The sequence below is a fragment of the Lathamus discolor genome, chromosome 14, assembly GCF_037157495.1.
Source record: "Lathamus discolor isolate bLatDis1 chromosome 14, bLatDis1.hap1, whole genome shotgun sequence".
NCBI classification, from domain to species: Eukaryota; Metazoa; Chordata; class Aves; order Psittaciformes; family Psittacidae; genus Lathamus; species Lathamus discolor.
Window position 1 is genome coordinate 7,033,449 of NC_088897.1, and position 25,694 is coordinate 7,059,142.

At 44.4% G+C, this 25,694-nt stretch overlaps 1 protein-coding gene across 7 annotated transcripts in view; it reads left to right on the top strand.

Moving 5' to 3' along the window:
• AUTS2 (activator of transcription and developmental regulator AUTS2) overlaps positions 1–25,694 on the top strand; it is a 735,180-nt gene that overhangs the window by 104,386 nt on the left and 605,100 nt on the right. The window contains exon 1 of one of the 7 annotated variants that reach the window (XM_065694325.1): positions 16,633–16,746. The exons of 5 other annotated variants lie outside the window; for them this stretch is intronic. In XM_065694325.1, coding sequence (XP_065550397.1) covers positions 16,726–16,746 — 21 coding nt within the window. In that variant the 5' untranslated portion in view covers positions 16,633–16,725. Of the gene's footprint in view, positions 1–16,632; positions 16,747–25,694 lie in introns of those variants that run through there. One more of the 7 variants, XM_065694326.1, reaches the window with a different exon arrangement.

The window sequence follows — 25,694 nt, forward strand, 5'->3', positions numbered from 1 at the left end:
TTTTGGTAGCTGAGTGATGTTGGAGAACCATCAGAATGATTTGTAACAGCTCCTTAGAAGCTGAAGCTTTCCAGGTGCTGTGTGCTGTATGTAGGTAAGGAGAAAATACCTGATCTTCAGTGACAGTGAATGTCACACTGTGTCCTCTGATTTACCTAAGCATCAATATTGCAATTAGATAGAGCAGCGTACTCACAGATGACAAAACAATTAAACAGCAGTGAAACATAAAGGGAAAAAATTAACAAGGAACCAAATTCATTTGACACAGAGATCAAAACATATCGACGGTGCCTCGCAACTCTGATAATTCCATTGAGCTGTGCAGAGCGGAGCATTGATGCTCACACGCACCCTCTGATTAACATTAAGTGGGGCTGTCACTTTGACATAGCTGGATAAACCAATATTGAAAAATCTATTAAATATATCAGCCTCAAACAGGAGCACAAATCTTATTATATCATTCCAGCTGTAATTAGGTGGGAGACAAAGTCATAAACATGAGTTTTCTTCTGGTGGTGCAGACACTTGGGTTTTGGTTGGCTTGGGGAGAGGCTGGAGGAGCTCCCAGGATATGCTGCTGCCTCTAGGGTATGCAGGGCTGAGAGGTGACTTCTGTGCTGTGTGCTTTTTAAGTTCAGTGATATTAGCTCCAATCCTCCTTGAGGTAATGAGAGTTCTAATGAATGTCCTTGCATTTGACTGGAAACAGGAGTTCAGTGGTTTCCCAACGTGGAGCCTGCCTAATTGCTTCTTTGAATGGATAAACACTGCTATTTGGAAGGTTTGCTTTAGGATATGTTGCATTCTGTTCCTATTAATAATGGAGGTCATGCCATTAAAAACTGTCACACGCCAAAAGTGTGATTTTAAGAATAACTCTGTCAGGGAAACAAAAATAAAGGCACCTTTTCCATTTTCAGGAATACTGAGGTTGCAAAGCCCAGACCCTTCAGAGCAAGGAGGGGGAAGGTGAGGTGTCCTCTGTGATCAGAGCTGTGTGCACACAGGACAAGCGCTTACTTTTGTCATGTGGGCTCATCCTGTTGTTTCCTCACCAAATCTATGACTTGCTTCAAGGACCTCAGTGCTGCAACCTGAGCCTGCAGTCAAACGGGCAGTTTTTGTGGCTGTCAATGCATCTGCTTATATCTTGTAGGCTGGGGACGAGAAAGTGATTCTTTTGGTCCTGTTTATTTAGGGTGGGACTTATTTGCCCTAATTTGAGCTGTTGAAAGGCTGATGTCCCTGTGTAACTAAGGACTTGCAGAGGGTGGTTTCTTCAGTCTGATGGTGATGAGAAGATGAACCCTTCCCAAAGACGCCTCTTTCCATTGGCATTGGGAGCTGGTTACATGGCTAGGCTTAGGTGAGATGAATTCCACCAGTAATGTCACACTTGGGTGCCTCACCATCACTGCACTGCTCTGTATGGAACAACTTTCTTTCATGCATACTTTACCAATACAAGCCCAGGGCAGAAGACATTAAGTGACTTCCCAAGTTTACCCAGGGAATTTGAAGCAGAGAGAGAGCAATGGCAGTATAATGGTGTGACCAAGGAAATGTTTTCTCATCTTGTATCAAAGCCTCTTCTTTCTCGTTGTGTGTTGTGAGTGCTCTGTGGTGGATGAGTGATGAGCAGTGAGCGCCGGGGTGCTCCCAGCACACAGCACAGCATTCCCCAGGCAGGAGCTCTTCAGTTCTCACTGCAATTCAAGGAGCTTTCGAGCTCCCTGGAAGCGAGTGGGCATGTTGCCATCAGCTTCAGCCAAGCCAGGATTTTATCTTCATCATACAGCCCTGCCTCATTCTCTGTCCAATGTTTGAACTAACCGAGGCATAAATTTAGTTCTGATGCTGGTTGGTAAGAAGTGAGAAATGAATTTCTGCCAACCCAGAGTATATTTTCAACTCTGTTTAATAGGGTCTCTATCCCATCCCAAGAGGTCAGCACCTCTTTCTAACGAAGTTTATGATAATAGATTGGACTTCTATTAGTGGATTTGCCTTAGTATTTGTAGGGGGAGGACTAGCAGCACTTCAAGAAGTAGAAATGATATATGTCAGGTATAGAATGCCTTGCTCTTTGTGCTGTGCTGTTGGAGGAATGAACAAATAGTTTGTGAATAAATAAGGGAATATTTATATTCTTCCGTGGTCTCAACTGCCCAGCGTTTTTCCTTCTGGAATGGCAGAGTGCGATGAATAATTCATTCGAGCAGTCATTAATCCTTCTCCTCCTGCCTTGCTCAGGGGGACACCTAGTTCAGATACTGTAAAAATTGTGGCTATTGAGAGTATATTGGAGCTCCCCAACTCAAAGTCAGGAAGCCTGCTTGCGGTCCCAAAGGTCACTAATGAGAGCAGGCTTGTTTGTATGCAAAGTACCATCAGCGCCTTGATAGGGGCTGTGCAGCTGTGAGGCAGAGGGCTTGTCTAGGGGCTTTGTATCGGGGGACTTGTACTGGCAAGTTTTCATGCCTCACCTCTTCACCGCTGGGGAAGGTAAAGGTAAGAGTTAGGAGGAGGACAGTAAACAAGGAAAAGGGGACAGTAATTTCCCTGGGACACAAATCTGTTCACACTCTGTGCAAGCACAATCTCATCCCAGTGCTGAATAAATACTTGTGGGATAAAAATAATATGTAGTAAGGAATCGTGAAGTGTATTCCTACATGGACAGAGGTTGGTTGAGCTCCACCTTCTTTTATGGTGTCTGGAAATAGTAGAGCAGTAAAAGTTGTGTGGGCAATTAGATGCTTTTGTCATGTTGCTTCAGTTCAGAGTAGCGCTGGTTGTCTGACCTGGTAGTAGTGTAGGAGCAGCCACCTCCCTCTCATGATGGGCATCCCAAGGTGGTGGTGACACATCTGATGGTGACTTGTCTCTTTCTGGCTCTGCTTATCAGTGTGTCCTCTGCAGTTGTGGTGTGGCTCTGTGTAAGGGGACTCTGCATTTTACAGTTTGCATTTTACAAGCTGAAGTGCAGAACAGGGCAAAAAATAGAGTGTGTTAGGCGGTCCTGAGCTGATAGCTCTATGAATGATGTGTCTCTGACTTCTGAATATGTGAATATAATCTTACTTGCTGAAATGCACCAACAGAAATGTAAACACAAGCGATCATTAATTTTATTGCAGGGTTTTTTTTCCTTCCTTTTATGGAAGCTTGGAAGTGCTGTAAATTTGGATTCGAACCATCAGTGACTTGAGTTCAAAATGCAGGCTCGACTCTCAAAGAGATTTATGTGTGTACTTAATGATTCTCTTGAAAGAGTTCCCAACTGGAGCCTGCCTGTCACCGAGACGTTGTGTAAAAGCACTGTGGTTGGATTTGAAGCATGTGTACATGTATGAGGGCTCCCAACACCCATTAGTGCAGAATGAAGAACTGCTGGGGAGAAGCATCTCTTGGACATACCATGGAGACTGTTGGACAAGCAGCAAGACCCAGTGCTTGTCTTTTCTTGTTTCCAGCTTAGCTAAGCACAGCTGGTGGCATTGGCCATTGTCATAAAAATCACTAAAAAAAGCTGTGACATCGGGAAGAGTTACTGAGTAACTGCAAGATACATGGCAGAAGCCTGCAGGGCTTAGTCTCTGTGCAGGGAGAGAGCCCCAGTTCTGCTATGAGGTGCAGGACGTGTGGAACACAGTAATGCCCCAGCCCAATGGGGGTCCTACAGATTCTCCACTAAGGATGTTAAGGCCACTCATTTTGAAAACAATGACTTTATTTATTGCTTTCAGATATTATTAGGCTCACAACTATCATGCTATAAACAATGAACTGTGCTTACTTGGAGGAAAGCAGAGATGGATTGTTTCAAGGCCTGTTCAGCTGGGAGAGCTGCTTGGAAGGATGGAGTTGTTGCAGGATGGAGTGAGGAATAGCTCTGGGCGAGAAAAAAGAAGTCTGAGCCCATAAATGGGAAATGCTGGAGTTGATGTGCTCAGGATTAACAGCAGGCAATTGCATAATCCATGTAACTGCTGTCAGGGATGATGCTTCCAGCTACTTATTGTATTTGTTCTTTTGGAGGGTAAATGAAATAGTGAGTGTTTAGTTAGAATGCCTCATCCCTGGCAGTGTTCAAGGCCAGGTTGGATGGGGCTTGGAGCAAGCTGCTCTAGTGGAAGGTGTCCCTGCCCATGGCAGGGGTTGGAGCTGGATGAGCTTTAAGTTCCTTTCAAACAAAACCTTTCTATGAATCTAGGCCACTCTTTCCAAAGGCAGTTCTTACCCCACAGCTAATGGAAGTGCTGTGCCATGGGGATTTGCTTAAGATACCAGACAGAAGTCAAGCTGTCCATTTCAGACCCCTCAAGGTACAAGCCTTGCCCTCCTCTCAGCAGCTTCGAGTCCACCAGCACTTTTCAGGCTTTTTCTGAAGGAGGCTGTCTCTGAATTTACTGTTGGAGGGGGCTGCCCTAGAGATGGTGTAGGTAGTGTCTGGGAGGATGTGTGTATTGCTCCAGGTTCCTAAGGACTCCATGAACATGTTTTGCAATAGAAGACACCTGGCTCATGAAGGCTGTTCTGAGATCCTGTTGTGTATGGCTGTGATGGTTTAATATCTTTCCTTGAAAGCACCGAGACCCTGGGTGCTGGCATTGCAGGGGATGAGTCTCCATAGCCAAGTGTTTTGCTTGGGCTTGTGTCCGACTGCGAAGCCAGAGCATTTCTAGTGCAATCCTTACCCCTCCGTGCTCCGCGCTGAGAACATTTGCTGTGGGCTCCCACTCCGTCCTTCCGGTGGAGACTTGTTCAGTCACCGTGCTGACACGAGGCACGCAGGCACCACGCTTACTCAGACTCCGAGCAGCCTTTTCATTTATATAGCCACTGCCTCCTCCAAGGTGTCTAAAAATAAAGAGCTTGCTCTGAGTAAGCAGCTCGCCTGCCTTCCCGGGGAGGTTGCTGTGATGTAACTCCTTCCTTTTTTTCCCTCCTGCGAGGAGCAGGGACTCAGCCAGAGGAGTGACTTGCAGAGGAGCAGGAGGATGTCTCTGAGCTGATTGCTGGCTGCAGTGGAGCTGACAGTGCCGACAAGTGCCACCTCCCACACTGATGCACTTGTGGCGAGGCCCCGTGGCACAGGGGAAGTTCACATTCAATGGGTAGCAGCTGGATCACGCCCCAAAGCTGACAGAGAAAAGCGCATTTCAGGGGAGAGTGATGTCAGTGAGGGAGAAGCAGTGCTGAGGCTTGGAGCAAGGCAGCCTGACAAGTGCTAAAAGGGCCTGCAATCTGCATGGTGTCATAATTAAAGTGGCTGCCATTAACTGGTGATGCCAGTTAACAATACCAGACACATCAAACCTTTCGCTCCAGTGCCCTCAGATGCTTAGGAAAACTAGGTGGTTTAGAGGAGCCCCTCATCGCGTTGTGCTTTTTACCGTGGAAGTTAGACCTGAATTAGTTGTGTTAGATAGGGGTGTGGGGAGTTGCTGTGTCTGGTGCTGCAGAAACATGGACCAAAAGGATTGTCCTACTCTCCTCTGCCTGGCTGGTGGTATTCACCATCCAACCCACCTCCACCACCCCCCAAACAATAGAATAGGGAAGGGAGCTGGAGCGCAGAGAAACCAAACTGCATGTCCAGGGTGACACAGGCAAGCTTAGTGCAGTGAGTACTGCCTCGCTCTGCATCCGCTTGGTCACAAAGTTTAGCAAGTCAGCTCTGGTACGTATGATGAAGCAGCGAAGTTCCTCCCAGGGAAACTCAGTGTAAAGAGAGTTCTTTTTAGCTCCATCTTGAAGCTTTTCAGACATTCAGGGGCTTTGGGTGATGCATTGTAGATAGCCTCCTAATTTTCTTGAAGACCTTGATGCGTCGGCTCTGCAGTCGAATAGTGCAGACTCCTTTTCCCAAGCATGTTCTGCTTGGGCAGAGACATGAGTCCTCACATTATAACGGGTTTCACAGAGATCACAGCATCATTTTTTGTGTCAGTTCATTTTCTAGATCCTTCTCTCCCCCAATAACCCCTAAATAGGAAAAGAAAGTTCAAGACAAGCCCAGAGGGTGGCATTTGTTCCAGCTCCTTTCTCTGACCCTGGTGAGTACTGAACTGTGCAGTACAGACACCAGCATAAGTGTCTACCACAATAAACTGGAGCAGGAGATTCCTCCTGATGGCAGAAAGTCATCAGATGATTGGGAGTGCTGATAAGTGTCATGGTTTAACAGTGTCAGCTGTCAGCTAAGCCCCACACAGCTTCTCACTTGTTCCCCCTGGGTGGGATGGGGAGAGAACTGGAAGAGAAAAAGTGAGAAAACTTGTGGGTTGAGATAAAGGCAGTTTAATAGGGAGAGCAAAAGCTGTGCGCAAGCAAAGCAGAACAAGGAGTTCCTTCAGCATGTCCCATGGTCAGGCAGTTCAGCCATCCCCAACACAGCAGGGCTCCATCACGTGTAGCAGTGACTTGGGAAGACAAATGCCATCACTCCAAATGACCCCCCCCCTTCTTCCTCCTTCCCCAGATTTGTATGCTGAGCATGATGCCATGTGGTCTGGGATATACCTTGGGATGTTTGGGATCACAGCCCTTACTAGCTGCTAGGAGGAAAATTAACTCTACCCCAGCCAAAGCCAGCATAATGAGTTTATTGTCTTGTGATGCGCAGCCTGGTTCTTACAGCTTGAAGAGCCATTCCTTGTCATTCACTGAAAATAGTGGTTGTCAAACTGTGGGCCCTGGTAGGACCCTGTGGCAGGAAGTTCCACAAGGTAATGTACTTACATTGAAAATTGTCTTACCTTTGTGATTCCACCGGCTCTTCCTGGATCTCAGAGAGAAGAGAGGTCTTCTGGGGTCATTTTCTGAGGCCTTTAACAACTGAAGAGATATAATTGATCAGGAAACACCCAGGCTGTAAGGCAGCAGACCTGCCAGGGTGTAAGTGGAGATGGCTGTGCAGTTGTGAAAGCACAAAATCTGTAGGTGGTGGAAGTTAAAGGAGTATAGGAGAGTGCAGGCCAACTGGAGTGTGATTTAGTTGGGAAAGTGCTGCATTTCTAGGAAATGACTCCTCTCTGCTAGCAAGAGAGGAATGTAGACTGGAGATGGAAGCAGACCACAGTGCGCAGAGGTGAGGAGCTGGGGTGGATCCCATCTCTCCCATTTTCTGCCCAGTTAAAGCAAGCAGGGCTTGTCCACAGCTGAGTTGGACAGGAGAGTGTGGCTTTGCTTGTGCCTGGTGCCACATGTCAGCTCCCTTTACAGCCCTCCACAGCCAGGCCTGCTGCTGGCTCTGGAAGAAGCCTGGTACATCAGGGCAAGCAGTGGTGCTCTGTGGAAGGGATCTATGTATCAGAAGATTGGTAGAGAAAATGGATTATTATAGACCTTCGAAGAGTACGAGAATCGTTGTAGTTGGCTGTAACCTACATAGAACTCTGCGTAATGATGAGAGCGCACATTAGTATACACCAGATACAAGATTTTACTATTAATCATGTTAATTTTAATTGATTATAAAATAACGGGGGATACATTTTAGGAACCTCTGCTTAATTCACTGTAATTACAATATGCTTAATTATTATAAATTTCATGGGGCAATAAAGGTATTAAAATAAATAGAAGAGTAGAGGCGCTCATTAAAACTTCATTTGACCTCTATGCATTGAAACTTGCTGGAGTGAATGCAGTAAAATTGGCTGCGGTGCGGTAGCAATGGGAGCTATTAATTCCCAATTCACAGGTCTTGGCAAGCGTGATGCAAATAAAGTCAGGCTTAACTATCTATCTCACATGAGAGACTGGAGGGGACTTTGCTGAAAGAACAGGAGCCTGTGAATCAGTGATAACTTCAGTTCTGCAGCTGCTGCAAACATGGGGCTCCAGCCACTGGAATCTTGCGCACATGCACTTCCTATCAGCAGTTAAAGGAAAATGCTCTTGTAGGTGCATCTCACTCTGCATTTGATTCAGAGCATGATTTAGACATTTGGATGCTTGTCCCGCCCCTGAGCACTTGGGCTGGAAATCTGTCAAGAGCTGGTGTTTGAAGACTTTAAGATCCTTGTTGCCAGACCCGGAGAACATTGTGCAATCTGGAAGCAAGCGATGATTTAAGGCCAAATTTGCAATTCCATTGTTCTTGTCCTTTGGGTGGGGAAGAAGTTGGGTTTGCTGCTGTGTCTTGAAAATTGTCTCGGTGAGCTTTTCCTCCCTCTTTGTATATCCTTACGTGTTATAAGCGTGCCCTGTGGGGCAGGGGAGGAATGTGAAGCTCTGGACTGAGTTAAATGTACCACTCATTTTCATAGAATCCCAGGCTGGTTTGTGTTGGAAGGGACCTTAAAGCTCATCCAGTTCCAACCCCTGCAATGGGCAGGGACACCTTCAACTAGAGCAGCTTGCTCCAACCCTTGTCCAACCTGGCCTTGAATACTTCAAGGGCTTCTGGACTTTTTGGTGTCTCTTCTGGGCCTTTCATTTTTAGCTGCTCCCAGTGCAAAGGCTGTGCCAAGCACACCCATGTGCTACAGCATGTGCACAGCACAGAGGCACAGGAAGGGTGGCTGTCAGCCAGCAGCCTCTCCAGTGGGAGCAGTGTCCTCTGCCCCCCTCAGTCCTCTAAAGCCTGGCAGATAAACAGGCCACAGCCAGGGAAGCACATGGAATTGCTGCTCTGTGCCTTACCGAGGTTCCACTTCACCAACATGTCATCCTTTGATGAGTGCTCATTGTTATATAGGTGGGTGATTCTCACCTATAGTGACCCTGGCCAGGGGATAGGAGCTGGCACTTAAGCTTCCTCCTTCAGTGTGAATGTAGTTGTGGAGGAATGGTAATTTCCACATTAAATGTAAAGGAGGCATTTTATCCTATCGCCACGGCACACTGCTTTGCATTGATTTGCTAAGAGGGCATTCACACTTTCCACGAGCAAGGAATGGGTCTCAATTGGATATTCTTGTCTCTGAATGCAAAATTCCTCTTTCTGCCTGATCTAACACACATATTCCGACTCATTTTTGCATGGCACTTAAATGGGCCTAAATATTTCACCAGCTTGCAAGATGACGCTATGGCTTGTTTGGTACTTTGTAATCAGTTATTAGGACAGGACTTTACTGAAATAAAATACGAGGGCAGAGCAAAGTAACATGCCTGTGGCATTAGAATGCTGATAGCAAGCTTGAGGCATATCAGAGAGATTGGTCCTGAGAGTAACATTTGCTGCCTTTCTGCTTTTGAACTTTTTTTTTTCCCCTCATTTGCCTGTTTCTGAGGTCTGGGATTTATCCTGAATTTAAGAACTGACAGGTTTTGATCATTTGAATAGGTATCACTGTTCAGCGGGGAATACGTGTGCCAGCTGAGATGTCTCTTAAAGCCAATTTGTACTACCAGTTAAAGGAGATGATCTCGAGACTGTAACGTGTTTCAGCTTTAGATTCTCCACCTATACTGCAGCATTTATGTCTTGGTCGTCCTAGCCTGAAATGCGTTGCTTTCCCTTCCCAACCCTTTCGTTCAGTGCCCCAAACACTTGAGCATGTTCTTTGGTGTGACTACATATCAAACCACAGAAAAATGATGTTATAAGATTAAGAATCTAACTTTGATTTATTCAGGTAGAGTACTCTTAGAGCCGCAGTCATTTCTTAATCCAAACCTCATCTTTTTGTGCTGAGGATGTGCAGTTTGTCTTCAGGTAAGCAGAATCACCCCTGCTGTTGAAACTCCAGCATTTAAACATGTAGCAGCTTTTAAGCATGTATCAAGAAAGATACAGTGCCATCACTATAGGCTTATCGATAAGCTGTGGAGCTGCACAACCCACATTGCAGTGTCTGTTAGGAAATACAGAAAGAAATCAATCTGCAGTCTTGCAGATAGCACACAGAATGCCTGGCATACCCAGACATACTTGACTGATCCTTGTGGACCCAGTTTTGCCCCATTTCCCATGCATCTGTCCATAAAGAAGAACCATGAAGGGAAAGGAATGGTAGGAATGAAGCATTTGAAGAATGCCTTCAAACATCCCATTAAACCATCCTGCTGGAAACTGTAGCCTGGCACGATGGGTCTGGTTCACATTTTCCATGTGTTTGAAGCCTTATGTTGAAGAATGAAGCCTCTGTTTTAAAGAACCGAATCCCTAAGTGGAAAAAGAAAGATCCCAGCTGTTAGTAAGGCACTTAAGGTTATTTTGCTTTTTATTGGGTTTTGTTTTGTTTTAAATCCTTCTGGTAAGTGTAGCTGATACTGTTAGTTGTTGAGTTGTTTAGAGAAATCTGTGGGAGTTCACTGTATGGGTGGCGAGGTCAGGGGAGCCTGGCCTTCAACTGTGTGCCCATATCTACTACTGCAAAGCCTGGGAGTGCAAACATAAGTATTGATCTAAAGTAAGTTCGTGGCATCTGAAGTAATAAAAGGAGTGAGAGACCAAAACACCAGGAAATATTCAGTGTTTCCAAAGTATTGGTTCGAATGGGTTGAACTTTGCCTGGTGGGGAAAACATCCATATTTAGCTCATGTTTACAGTGGAATGTGTGGCTCTAAATCCATCCGGTTGCTAAACAAATCCTTCAAGTCCGAGTGTCCTTGTTGGTTCCTGGGTGACCATTTTAATGATGCTTTGCCCTTGCTCCCTCTCAGTGCAAGGCCATGGTCAAGCATGCAGTGGTGCAGGAGACAAGGGTGTCTTTTGTGGGTCTTGATGTATTTACTCTTCTGCTGCCCAGGGAGGGGCCACGGCAGCCCTTGTTATCAGGCTGTCAGAAGAATTAAGACTCAAGCAGTCGTATGAGCAGCGGGATGATTGAAGGCCAGTTTCCGATGGACTTCTATCTCGTAATTGATTTCCTCTGTGGGTTTGTGCTGTCTAATGAGGTGTGAGCTAACACGCCAGCCTTCCCCGCGGTGGGAGGTGAGGGAAACCAGGCGCCTCTTTGCTCCGCCACTGCAGTCTCCTCACTGAACTTAGGGGAACTTGGTATTGTCAAGACCTCTGCCCTGCTGTCAGATTTGCTTGGAATTAGTGGGCTTCAAAAGTTATTAAAATGGGGACAGATAGGCAAACACACAGAGGCAGGGTGAACTTCTGTACCCCTTGCTCTTTGAAAATTAGGCTTAAAAAAAGGAAGGAAACTGTGAAGTTGCTTTGGTCTTAAAAGCTTCCTTTGTCTGTGTTAATCCTGGGATGGGAGAGTGGGCACGGAAGGGTTGGAGAAGGCACGGCAGGGAAAACTGGTACTAATCAGGAGTATAATTCCATGCTAAAATATTCTCTCTTGCCTGAAGTACTGACAAGTGTGTTGGTTCCCAAGGGCTTGAGCAAATAAAAACCAGAGTCCTGGAGTCACTTCTGGGAGTGATTTAGTTTCTAGTACTGTCTGAAACTAGAGGAAACTTCCCCATGCCTGTTGCTTAGCTTCCCTGGGGCTGGCTAATCCCTGCCTGCTCTCCCTGGATAACTATTTGCTGGGAAGACTGGAAATAGGTTGGGAACTCTGGCTTGGAAGAGAACTATTGGAACGGCACAGAGCGATAGATAGTATGTATTAGCACTTGAGATTCTGGAAAACCATTTCACTCCTTTAACCCTTGAGTAAACATGGATAATTCTGCAAACCTTGGGAACCTTAAATGCTCTAATAAGCCAGTTCAGATTTAAAAGTGGGGTTCCTAAATGTTTGTAGACTGCACAGAAGTGTCCTTTCATCCATTAAGCAGTATGTATCCTCAGGCATCCACACAGTTAATAGTGTTAGCCCCAGTGGAAAGCCTCTTGAGGCATTGCTGGCTGCACTAGAGAACATGGATCATTTAAACATTAACAGCTTTGGTTATTAATTATTGTGGAAAATGTGGTGTGGAGAATGCTCAGCTGGGAATGTTGTCCCATGATGTATTTTTCCCTTGCTGCATTATCAAATCCATTTCTTCTGTAGGCTGGGTGAAGCGCTTTCAGAGCAGCATGATGAGGAGCAGAGGTTCTGTTGCCTGATGCTTGGCTTACAGCTCTTGCAAGTGATGCTGGAGCATCTCTTTGGTGGGATGTACAGGTGATAGGATTTAACTTCATTGAGTTTAGTGTGAGCTCTGTTTTAAGGCAGTGCTAGAAAGGGAGACTTGAGCTCCCTTAAGAACTCTGCCTTGAGTGCTGGGGCCTTGCAAATATGCCCACACATCAGTGCTGACAAGCCTTCGAATCCTTCACGTTGTCAACCAGGGTTGTGTTGAGCACCTTCTGTTCTTGAATTTGGCTCAGTCTCCAGCAAAGTCTGTGAAGCAGGGCTGGGGTCTGTAGATGCCTCGAGTGAGTCACCCCCTCGATGGTAAATAAGCTCTGCTTCTTGCTTCGTCTGCATCCAGCTAATACAGCTGTAATTACTGGACTGTATTTCCTGGACACTTGGAAGTAATTAGCTCGGTATAAAACTAATGTGTCTTGCCAAATTTAGGCTTAAAATTGTTTCTATGGTTCGGTGCAGTAATCTTCTATGAGATTTCAAGGTTTTTAAAAGATATTTCACTAGTGCTTGGCTTGATAAACTTGTAATGTTGTAGGGCGTATTTGGCAAGGGGGTATAGAGATATTAAATGTATTTGGAATTAAATAGGTGCTGGCTAAATTCCTGCTTTGCTTAAGTCCCAGTGATCCCAGTGATGTGGAGTCTGGGCATGCAATTTTGTTGCTGGCTTATTGAAGCTGAGTGGAGGTGTAAGCTGTGAGAATATGGGAGGCTGGCTTTTCAAGTGGTTTATATTTGATGCTCTTTCAGCAAAAACTAGCCTTATGTGAACAGTATGCTTAAAGAGCTACTTTCCACCCTGGCTTTCTTACTAGTTAATGGCAGTACTGAACTGAGATTAGAAAGAGGGATTTGTGATCAGCTGTTTCCCCTTCTGGTTAGGAGAGAAGATGAGAATACAAGAGGTAAGCTGGGTAGAAAAGATGACTGGAGATGCAGGGGGATGAGCAAAGTACTAAGCAAGTCCTAGCAGAAGCCAGCTTAAGCGCTGTTACATCAGTGCTTTAACACCAGGGCACATGGACTTGCCTTTGTGTTACAACTTCCACTTGTTTAGATGGACAGCCTTAACCGCTGGCTTGTGCCTGGGCACTGACACTGGCTGGTTTGGGAGCTCTGTGAATTCAGTTTGCATGGCTTCTTCTGGGTTGTGAATCATAATTAAAGATAATGAGCCCTGAAGACAAAAACAAAAGAGCACATGGACATGGGTGTCTGCAGCACCAAGCCCACATGCAGCTGTACAGCTGGAGCAGAGCAGCCTGATCTGGTGGCTGCCCAAGGGACTGGTGCCATAGTGCTGGATCTGCAGGACAAGCCAGGCACTAACAACTATTTAATACTGTTGTCAACAGCAGGATTAGGCGCAGTATCCCTGGATTTGTGTAGGGAAATTTCTGGGGAAAGCAGATAGGATTTTTTCGGAAGAGCTCCAGGTCGTGTGTTGGTAGGGTGTGAGTCCTCCTTGTTTCTCCATATGCTGAAGGGTTTTCCAGGTTGCCTTCCAGCTTCAGATGTTGAATGAGGATGGAATGATACACTGTTACAGCAGTTTTTAATGATTAGAGGGCTGCTTTCTCGTGGTATTTTTATAGTTTCTGGTGCACTGTTTGGTGTATGTGTCTATACAAAGTAATATATGTCTTAAGTGCTGTAACGTAAGTGAGCTCATGGGGCTACTTCTTTGACTCAGTTGTTGCCTCAGGCGTTCAGTGTGACTGTATGGTCAATATTGGGAATTGAAAGTGGAGGAGTTATATATGTTCTTAATCGGTACTTTGTTCTCCCCTGCATAAAAAGACCTCTTGCTGTTAATTGACCCGTGATAAAAATCAACATCTTGCTTTAAAAGCGTGTACATTGCATGTGTACGTATTTGGAAATAAATTCCTCATGTTTACGTGTGTGTGCACAAATGCACATATGTACAAGTCATGCTTCTGTCCACTTGTAAGTATATAAAACTGGTGGGTGTTTTACCCTGGACTTCTTTTTTTCACAAGAAAGATAAATTGTAGAAGTGTGTATTGTATTAATACATCTGTTAAGGGATACGAAATACGCAGTGCTGATGCTTTGTGTGCAATGAAAATGCTGTTGTAAACATCCAAAGCCCAGATAAGCTTTGCCTAGAGAGGAACCATTCATCAACTGGACCCCACCTCGTCCATATTCGTATAGATCATAAACCCTCTGTCACAACTACAGGATTGTCTCAGCATCCCCAAAACAGCAAATTCTGCTGCATTCCTGTCGCCATCAACAATGGGACTTGAATTATTTAGAAGATCTGGGTATATCGCTATTTATTTGTTTATTTGCACCGAACATCTTTTGTTTTGGATATGCAGCAAAGAAAGTAAGAGTCTTCCCCTGACCTTGCAGGGCTTCAGAGATAGATGGAACGCCCGTGTTCCTTAAGGCATCTGGGAATTTATGGTGTTCCAAGAGACTCTGGCTCCAGCGTGGGTTGTTGGCAGCAGTGCTGATAATCACAATGTGATAGCAACTGGGCTCTTTTATTTAAGATGTGTTTAAATCTTACATTCTTGCACTGTAAGGTTATGTCTTTGCAGCCTATCAGAGTTCAGAAGGGAGAGAGGAGAAAAATCCCAGCCCAGAAGCCTTTGTTTCAAAAGGCTGCAAGAACAAATCTTGTTTGGTTTGTTTTTCATCACCTGGTATTTTTCTAGATCATGGGAAGGATGGGCAAGTTGTTTACAGAGTGTGCCAATTGCTTGTCTAAAGCCCATTTTTCTGAAACACAGCACTGTTGTCTTGCAATCTGTTGGAGTGATACCTTGCTAATTCCCTGGATGAGCAGACCTCTGGTGTATGCTTGCGTTTTGAGAGTTAGCAAATGTGGTGAACAAATGTTTCACAAAAGCCAGGAAAATGCACCACAAACCGTGTTCCATCTTTTCAGTATTCATTTTAATTGCTGACAGTCATGTTCCATTGAGGATACAGTAGCGTATCCCTTGTACACGCAGTAGGAGTGTGGTAGTACATGTCCTAAAGCGTTTGTTTCTGAACCACAACAGAGAGTTAGCAACGATAACAAAACGCTCTGTTGATGTATTGTTGATCAAAAAATGTGTAGTAATGGCATCCCTAATATAGCTGCATCAAAGATTTCCTCGGTTATTGAATGTGCAGTCATCCGTTCGCAGTCAGCATCTCTCTAAGGCCTCGGAGCCAAACACAGCGGATACACGAGGTCAAACAAAGAGGTGCCCTGAGCCCAAATGTGTAAAATCTTCAACACAGCACACATGTGGGTTAATCGTTTCACCTCAACAGACACACTCAATTAGAGCTTATCTATGCAGAATCTAATGATTTTCAGCTGCGTTTAGATGTTTAGGCTGTACAGCTTGTTGTGGTTTATTTCTGTGAATATATGGGACTAGCCCTGACTGATGGGAGCTCACTTGTGGTGTGAATGTGTCCACGTGGGCAGGTTTCACTGAGGTTTTAACTGCATCTTTTGTTAAGCTACCGCTGAATCCATTTCAGACCAGTGAGGCAGAGTCCATAGCATTTGTGGGAGCAGGGGAAGGCAAACAGGGGAGACAGGAAGAAGAAATAGGTTCTGTGATCTTTTATAAAAGAAAATACAGCAATGGTGCATTTCTTGTGGATGTGCTTTTGGAGGAATTTGTAAATGCAATCTGCGTCCATCAAGCACATGTAACGGAAGTGGATTAATAGGCATCTCTGATATAAAACATCCGTATCTATTGCTCCTGGTTTGGGGGTTATTTTTTGGTGTATTTTTTTCTTCTAGCCTAGGTTTTTCCTGGGGGAACTGTATACCACAGGTATGGATAGAGGGAATAGGTGGAGAGAATTTCTTTGCTCCTGTCTTCAGGTTAGGAGCACATAGACTTCATTTCGCTGTTCTTTGGTATATATGAAATCCCCATCAGCCTTTCAACTCAAGGGATCAGCGCAGGCTCTTGGTTTGGTCCTTGTGGTTTTCCTGGGTTGTAAGTGATTTTTACAGCTCAGAGAAATATGGATCAATAAGCAAAGACAAAATGCGTGGTGTCAGAAAGCGCTGTATTTCATTGTCTGCTCATAAAGAGAAAGCTGCATGGACTCGCACAAATAAACAACATGCTTTTTAATTGCAGGGACAGCTTAATTACATTCTTAGCACACGTATTTATTTACATCTCAAAATACACAAGTGAATTGCAGGGAATAGTCTATGTATAGAGCTTAATTTGAAATTCCATGTAAATTATGTTAGCATAAAATCTGTTAGACACCATAAAAGCATATAAGGGTTTTAGCTCCCTTTCAGTTCCATAGGGCTATTCTCCTGTTTCCCCACCCTGCCAAGCACAAATACATCTTGTTGCTGTCTCATGAACCCATCATGAGTCCTGTGGCACCCTCATAAAATGGATTTTAAAGCCTGTTAATTATACAGCATGAAATCGGGCCCTGGCTGCCTGTCCCCTTCTCCAGAGGCTAGGCCTCTGGCACGGCAACCAGCCAGGGGCAAGGGGCTCTCCTTGGCCTGTGGGACCAGGTGCTCCCTGCTCTGCTAATGAGGGCATGAGCCCTGCTAATGAGGGTGATTGATCTTGCTAATGAGGGCAGCTGGGCTAATGAGGGCATTTGCCGGGCCGGGCGTCCAGGCCCAACCCTTTCTTGTCAGGGCAGGGCTGCTGCTGTGGGACGAGGTCTCTTCAGCGTGGGGTGATGGAGCATGGCAGCACCCAGGTACTTCACCTGGTGTGGGGCGAGATGGGGGGTGAACCCCAAGGGAGGGCTGTAACCCCTGGGGGTATTGAGGGACCCCTACTTATGGTTGGCTGTGGCTGTATGGGGCTTGGATGGAGGGAATTCCATGAGGGGCCCTTCCACACCGAAGTGCCTGCTCTTAATGTCTGGCTCTTCATCTTCCAAAGTGTAAAATATGTTCTGTAAAAGGGAAAAATGAAGTTTCTTTGGAGGAATGGTTAAATTTGTCAGGGGTTTGAGCCTGTGGGATTAGGGGGTTATAATCAATTACGTTGCTGTCCTGTTATGCAAAACAGAGCTTTTTGTTAGAGCCATTCTGTCACATTTTGGGTTTGGGGAGGTACTAAGTGCATCCCCAAAGCAGAGCATGGGAGTTAACAAGTGTCGATGTAATAACGTTGTGTTTGTTTCTGTTCAAACCCTTATCCTTTCTGGTACTGGGCAGAGCGTGGCCTGAATTAAGGGTTCACTGCAGTGTCTGATTCATTCACAAAGCGGTTTGGGTTGGAAGGGATCTTAAAGCTGTTCCAACACCTTCCACTAGACCAGGTTGTATATTCCAGACTTATATTATGTGACACTCTTGAGTTCTTAAACCTTGATGTTGGACAGCTTTTGTCTGGTCCTTGTGTGTCCTCCCCAGACCTGGCTCGTGTGAGATTTGGGCCACGCGGACCTCGCACCTCCTCCCGTGCTTCATTAGCTCCTAGTGCGAGGCAGTAACTCTCTGGGAAGGGGCGCAGGCAGTAGCACAGCCATTTAATTCATTTTAATGAGGCTCCCGGCATACTTGTCCAGGTGCTCTCGTGTCAGGTCTGTGGAGATGTTGTGCCTTTGTGACAGGAGCGCGCCGTGCTAAAGAGGATCCCCGGAGATAACAATAGGATGTCAAAATGAAGTGAAATAAGGGCAGGGCAATTTTATGGAGATGACATGACAGGAGGAAGGCATGGGGGGAGGAAGGGAAGAATTTAAGCTGTCAGTACAGATTTACTGAAGGCTTCCCAATGTCAGCTAGAAGAAATGTCAGCACGACTGACTTTGCAATGTCAAGGTGATGGCAGAATGAAGTCCGATCAACTTGGGAAGCATCTCGTGCTCTGGCTGTGGAGACAAGCTACTGTCAGTAATGATGATGTCAGGATGATAATTATTTTGCACATTGCGATTTAAGTAGGCCAGTGTTTCTGTAGAGCTAATTGGAATTTAGCACAAGGTAGGGGAACAGTCATTCAAAGATAAAAGCTTCCAAACTGGGCTGATTTCTGTGAGAACACCAGGAGTTTCAAACCCAGACCATGAGTCTGCTGCTGGGAAGCAGGGCCCCTGCCTGCCCTGGAGACTGTGTGCTGCCTGCGGTGGGTATAGTGGAGGCCTCAGGTGAGCTGGCTTGTGACTCCTTTTGGCTCCTGCATGATGTTGGAGCCATGTTTTCATTTCTCTCTTAAGAACTCTGCCTAGTGAATATGAGAGCAAATGATGGAGCGGAGGAAAAAAATGGTATCACATGGGAGGGCAGCTGTTAATTTAGGGAGGTGGGATTGGAGGTACTTGAGGATGACCAACTGTAATTCACTGTTATGTATGAACATATGTATGAAAATACATGTGTCTGTGTGTGATACTGGTGAAATTATTGGTGCTGAAATAGCTGTGTTGAAAGTCACTGGGTATTGTAGATGGCAAAATAAAGTGGTGGCAGAGGCTGTTCCTATCTCTTAGGACTGTTTCAGGATGCTTGTAGAGTTGAGTGGAGTCTTGAGGAGCAGGAAAAAGGAGTATACTGAAATGGAAATATGGGCTCCTAGCTGTTCTGCGGCTGTAGGGTATGGACTGGGTGGTAAATTGTGTCACACAGTAAGGAGCAGGCCTGGAGTGAACAGCTCACTGTTGGCTCTCTCTACCTGCCTCTACCTACTGTGGCAGTGTGCTCTGATGCTGCCACACGCACTTCCCCTCGATGCTATTATCCAAGTGCTGCTGTGCCTGGCACCCTTTCCAAGGAGGGAGTTCCCTGTTAGTTAAACAATCGCACTCACTCTCTGTGTGTCCTACAAAACAAACAAACAGGAAAAAATGTGCTGGAAGAAACAATTGAAGGACTAGCAGTCGGATAATAAATCCCCTGTCTTTCCACACACACTCAGTGCCAGCTGTAGGCTAATTAAACTCAATAGTTCACAGGTGTTCCTGGGAATGACTAACACAGGAGCACTCTCCTCTTTAGGCCTTGTTAACATCTTTTTCAGAGCTCTTTAAATTTCATACACCAGCAACACTGAGCTAAACCCCATGAAAGACAGTAGAAAGGGACTAGAGCTATTGCAGGAGTGCTCTCAGTGCTAACACAGGCTACATCCCCACTTGATTCAACAGCTTATGCATTCTGATGGGTGAATCTCTTGGAGACCAGTGTAAGAAGGAAATCTGCTTTCTTAGAAACATTTAAGTTTCTGTAGCCAAATGAAATTCTTGCCTCTGGAGTTCATGATATAATTTTACATGCTATTAGAGTGCCCATGGTGTGTACACTCAGTCTCTGGCCAAATGAAACAGATCTAGTTATTTTGTTAAGGCTTATAATACCTTCCCAGGGAGAAGTAAACAGAAAGCAAGACTTCCTCCAGACCTCCCTGCTTATTGAGTCTTCCTCTGGGCTTTGACTGATTTAATGGTAATTTCCTTAGACTCTAGCATTAGAAAACTGGACTTGCCTACCCATAGCCTGTCTTAGTATAACACATTGCAGCAAGTGCTTCCAGTTTGAGCCTACTTCCGCTAGCTTTGCTGTGTAGCAAGAGCTCAGATTTTACTAGATCTCACAGACTGGTGGAGGTCCGTGGACCAACTTACCTATGCACTCATCTGCTCCTCTTGGTTTGTGTTCTTTTTGCCTTTTTTTGTCTGTCTTTCCAAAAATTTACATTTAATTCTGTGAACTCTCATACTGGTTAAGAATGGCACAGGAAAGGAGGTTTTTAGTGTTGTTTTCCCACATTCCCTAAAATGTAGTGTTCAGCTTTCCTCCTCAGAGAGAAAGCTTCTTGGCCAGAAACAAGGCAGAATTATTGCACTCATATCAGATAGTCCAGAGAGAGAAACTGCTTTGCCTGTGTAAGCTAGATAAAAATACTTTTATCCCATCAGCAATGTCTTGGTGTACCTGACCTCTTGTATGCTTTACTGTCCTGCCTTGGTCACGCACTTTTCAGCAGGCTGGGATGGCTCCTGCGTGGATAGACAAGGTGGAAGTTTTGCTGCTTTAATAGAGGTACTAAGTGAAATGATTCCTAAATTTCATTGCTTTTGTTAGATTCTTCTGTTTCTTCCTAATGATACTTCCAATTGTACTCGTTTATGCTCTTTCCTAGACAAGAAAATCCAGTGATTTACTTAGATTTATTACTGAGTTATGCTAAATTGACGTAAGAGAGCCTCAAATCAAGGTAGTATTTCCTGCATGAAGGTACTGCACCAGTTGAATGAAGTGTTTTTTCTCAATCAATTCTGTCAGATCAGTACAATTTTACTGATGTATAAGATCTTACTTAAACTGCTACAACATTTGTTGTGGCTATGAAGGGGAAGGAGCTTTTATTCTCCTACATGTCAGATCTGTGGAAAAGAAACAGTGTTTTCAAATAATAAATTATATTAAAAGGTAGTTCATTCTGACTACCATTCTAGTAATTCTCTTCCCTGTGGTCGCTGGTAGGTCTCACGGTGCTTCAGAGGAGGATGTGATTCTAGCTTATGTTGTGTACTTGGGAAAACTGAGGTACAGACCGAAATGAGATTTCGGAGTTCACTGGCCTGGTTATGGAAAGCTGAGTGTGTGAGTCTCCCAAATCACTGTTCATTGCACCAATGTTATAATTCCTCCCCTAAACACTGCGTTGTTCCAAAAAACGCAGAGTATCCAGGTGAGGTGAGCCTGAGTGAACTTCCAGAGTTAGGACTGGATGAATGGGCTTTTATAAATCTCACCAACCTACGAAAAGCCTAACTCTTCCAGTGTATTTGCATTGAGGTGATTTTGTGTGGAGTCACTGTTTCAGAGAGTTTGATGAAGAGAGAGCCAGCAGGACAAGTATATATTTCCATAAGGTCCCAGGGTTTGATTTGTTACCATGTAATGGATGATTTTGTGATTAAAAGGTAAAACCCCCAAAAGGGCAGTGCACAAAGCTGAAAATTTTAAGCAAAAAGTGGGCAGAGTGTAAGAAATCCTTCCCTGACCCCAGTGCCACGCCTCCCTGGGTATCATTGCTTGTGACATTGATTTGAGGGCATTTAATAGAGAAAAAGACTTCATCATTTCTGTGTTGGAGATTTCTCTGTGGCTGGCATCCAAAAGCTCATTTGCACACCAGTTCTGAAGTGAAATAAATTATGTGACAATCAGTGTAACACTAAGCTGAAGCACTAACATGATGGGGAAGTGCTTTACTAGAAAGCATTGCCCTAGTTCCTTCTCTCCTCCCTTTTCAAGGTGAGGGAATGGTTAAGAATGACATAGTGATATTCATTGGCATTTAACTAATGAGGTGAAAAACTGTGTGTGGATTATTTTTCAGTGGCCAATGGTAGAATTCCCGTTACTTCAAAGCTCAAATTCAAAATTAAATGAGCAGATCGACTGTTGAGAAAAATAGATGCCAGGAAAGGCAAGTTTAGCTGAGGTCACTGGTATTTTTAATCTGGTTTTAAGGTAATTTTGAATCACCTGTGGGAGTGTTTAGGTGTTTGTGTGCAGTACTTCTTGCTTATCAAATAAGACTTCTTTTAAGATATGTTCAGAATGGTTTTCTACATTGAGTTTTGGGGGCTGAAATGTTTCTAAACACTAGAAGTAAGCTGGCATGTCCAAATAAATTGAAGATTACACTATAAGCTGTTTTCTTCCTGCTTAGCAAAGAAATGGCCTAATGGTGGTTCTTCAGTGTAAAACATAACACCTTCAAAATAACACAGTGTGGGTTTCTCTACATGAACTTTTATAAAGTTGGTCCACAACATGACTTCTATGTAAACTTTGCCTGCACATGATTCCTTCCCTCTAGGTTATTGGATTACACTAGATAGTGTACTAATGTTTTGCACTCAGCAAGAAACAGGTCGGTTTTGCAACGGAGTAGAAGGTCATGTTTCCTAATGGCGTGGTTCTGGTCATTGAATATACCTCCCTGCGCATGGTTTTATATTTTTAACCACCCTTCTAAAAAGCAAGACCATCCCATTGGGCTTTGTTTTGCAGTCAGGTGTCTTTTTCCATTCTAGATGGTAAGTGGTGTGCTGTGATCAAGGTAGCTTTTACGTCTCTGGTGAATTAAAGATTTAGAGTCTCCATCCCAAATTGAGTGTTTCTAATGACTAAATCCATATGGACTTATTCAGATACTTGACTGCTTGATAAGCAAGCCCTTCTCTCTTTGGTAAGAGACTTGCTTTCGTCAGACTTAAGGTGTGCAGCAGTATCTGCTGGGTAGTTGTGAATATGTATCTGGGTGGGATTTGGAGTTTCTGGTATTAATGGAGCAGATGAAAAGTGCGGGTGCCCAAATGCCAACTCCGAAGAGCTGTGTACACTATAGACAAGATCTCTCCCCCTTTTCTAAGCATATTCTACAAACTTGTCTAAGTTGGTGTAGGAAGTAATTATTCTCCTTAAATCATATGGTACTTACTGCATTTATTTTAGCACAGCTTCTGAGCTCCTTATCTATAGAGATAAAAACTGATGTTGAGGTGACTCCATCTTCAGTAGTAGTTTCAAGATTATCTCTTACCCCTTAGGAGTTAATAGTGAGTGTGAGATCTATGTATGTCTATTTATGTGATAAAATTAATTCCAGCATAAGATGAGAGTAAAGCCCAAATACTTGGAAGTCTAGTCTCTTGATTTTATTTCTTATGAAACTGAATCCTCCTCTCCTTCTGGATTCAAGGAGATAATACAGTGTGAGATATAACTTCAGTAGTTTTCTCAAAGGGAAGAGTCAAGCTTTTCTTTGAAGGCCAAATTATTTCTATCTAACTGTTAAATAAATCCTAAAGCAAATATCAGCATTGCTGTACCACATCCAAAGCAATACTCCAGTCTGGACGAGTAAAATGTTAATTTCTACATAGCTTTGTGCTTTCAATTTTGTAGCAAATCACATATTTAAGGGCAAAACTCCACTTTTTAAAGGGAGAGATAGTTTTGGGACTTTAAATATTTGGGTTGTGCAGTATAAAGGCGGTAGGTCAGTTGGACCGGGGTGATCCTTATTGTGAAACTAAGCCAGCAGATGTGTTACAGTGCTCAAGCCTGCTCTCTTTGCGTGTTTGGATGCTGTCCCAGGTCAGAGGAGCCTGGCTGTTAGTGACAAGGGAGGAACTGCAGCCTGTGGCTCTGTGTGCTGTGAAGGGGACGTTCCCAAGGCCTTGTTCAGCTGGTGTTGCCAGGGAGCGTGTCTGCGCGCGGCAGAACTGCTGGCTCGTATGGAGGCCCTGTCAGCTTGGCAGCTTGATTTGTGTTGTGACTAGCAGGAAAAGAAGCAAAGGGAGAGAAGCAGAGAGAAGGCCTTCCCTTTCTCAGCTGCATGTGGGTGTATTTATGTGTGGAAATTAAGTGCCATTTCTTGACAGGTTTCTTTGTTCCGTCATCAAACAGAGGGTACTATACCTGCTTTGGGTTGCTCCCAGAAGCGATTGTGTGCATCTGTGAGCACCACATCCCTCAGCTACCCCTCCACAGCTCTGCATGCCACTGTGTAGCTTGAGCCCCTTCTGGGAAGCATATTCCAGCTCTATTTTAGCAGAAATATCTATTGCTGCTTCTCATTTTCTCCTAGGCAAGAGAGGCCAATCTCATTTCTTAGTGCAGCACCAAGAGTCAAGTCCTTCATAAATTACCTTGTATGGCTCCAATTAGTTTTTGGTTTTCTGTCCTTTGTGGTTGGTTTGGTTTTGAGCAATGAAGAATTAATCCAGATTTTCTTACAACTCAACAGACTTTGAATCATGACATGAAAGGAGGATAATATTTGTGATTTTACCATGCAAAACTGTCCTGTGGTTTAATTCATTAGTGTTTAAAAGACGTATTGAAACAACTGGATTGAAGTTGCTCTGGAAGTGGGTAGGGCTAGCACTGAGATGCAGCCATCAGGTTACATTAGAAATGACAGGGCAAATATGCTCAGAAGGCTTGTTTTGATGATGATTATTATTAGTTTTGTGGCTGGGGGTCAGCAGCAAAACACTGATAAGCAAAAATCCTCAGACACTTTGTGTTGAGATGAATTCCAGATGCATTCCATGCAGCAGAACTACAGTAGTGTCTTCCTGTGAGTAAGAGTCGTCTTCTCTTCCTTGGTGAGTCACTGCTGGGGTTTTTGCCTTGTGCTGTTTCACAAGCAGCTGCACCTCTATTTTGGAAAACTTATTTTTGGGGGATCCTTCTGGATGAAAGGCAGGCAAATGACCATCATTGAGTAATAATCCTGTGGACCCCTAAAATATTACATACTTTAATGCTGTTGTGTAATCTTGGGGATTAAAGGTGCTTTATGCCCCTGTATAATAGCCTCACAGGAGAATACTGTGAAATAAGAGAGAGGAAAATACTTGACAACAGTGCGTTTTTGAAGCTGAAAACAGTTAAAGCAGTGTTGCCTGAATGCTCCTACGTATTAATTAGGATATTATTTCAAAAACCTTTAAAAATAATGGGCAAAGAACTATGTCATGTTCTGTGCCCAAAGTCAAGCGGTACTGGGGCAAAACACTATTAGTTTCTCTTTATTCTTGCTCCTGATGATGCTGTGTATCTGATCTGTAGGTCAGGATGGCGGCTGGGGATAGTGCACTCACTCAGATTTGCAAGTAGAAACTGAGTTTGCCTGGCAATGGCTTGTCATGACTTACTCATCCCAGAACACCTCCTGTTAGCTTAGCCCATTTCAGTGAGCTCTGGTACAGACATTGCTTAATTAATTTGAAGTTGTCCTTGTGGTTAACTTCTGTGTGTAGCTGGAATAGTTCTTCCCTGTGTGGTGGTACTGTAGTTCTGTAATAGGGAGGGATGTTAGGAGTCAGTGCTCAGAGTTAGCTTTCTAGCTAAAAGAGAAATAGCCAGCATGACTTGTTAATGTGGGCATAGTGAAGGATGAGGGGCTTGCTTTTAAGTTTGTGCCATTTGTAGTGATAGATTAATGGAGATGTTGGTCACCATCCAGGCAGTGACATTACATTGTTCGCCTAGCTCTGCACATGCAGCTGAAATGTGTTCCTCTGTGCATGTGTGCTGTGGGGGTTACAGATCTCTTTGCATGCAGGGAAAGGAGCACCTCTATTTCTGCTGAAATACCTCATTTGGGAGGTAGGTAACAAGGCAGAAGTTGGAAGCCACAGTTAAAACTACATTTCCATAGTGCCCTTCATGCCAAGGCTCTCAAGGCACTTAAGAAAATACTGGAAGCTGTACAGCACAAAGTAGCATTGGCACAACGCTCAAGAAAAACAAACCTCCTGCCTAGATTTGAAAACTGAAAATTTACAGGGCTTATTGCTGAGCCTCCAGCCTTGCAAAGGGCTGAGTTACAACAGGGCAGTTTGGGGAGTTCCTCAGTGATGGGGATGACATTTCCACCAGTGCTGATAGTTTTCTCTCTGTTTTGCCATCATAGCGTCTTCTCCCAGCTACCTAGGCTGTAGGATTGGATTTCTCGTTTCTGCAACAGCAGCACAGTGAACCACCTTCACTTACTTACATTTTTTCCTCTAGCTTCTGCTAATGTGATTCTGATCTTGAAGATAGCAGGTCCAAGCTGAGTTCTCACTTGCTGTACCGTGTCTTGCCTGGTGATATTTTGAGAATGTGGCTTGCTGCCTTTTCAGCCTTTAAACAGGGAAAATGACTCTCTTGTAAAGCAATCTGA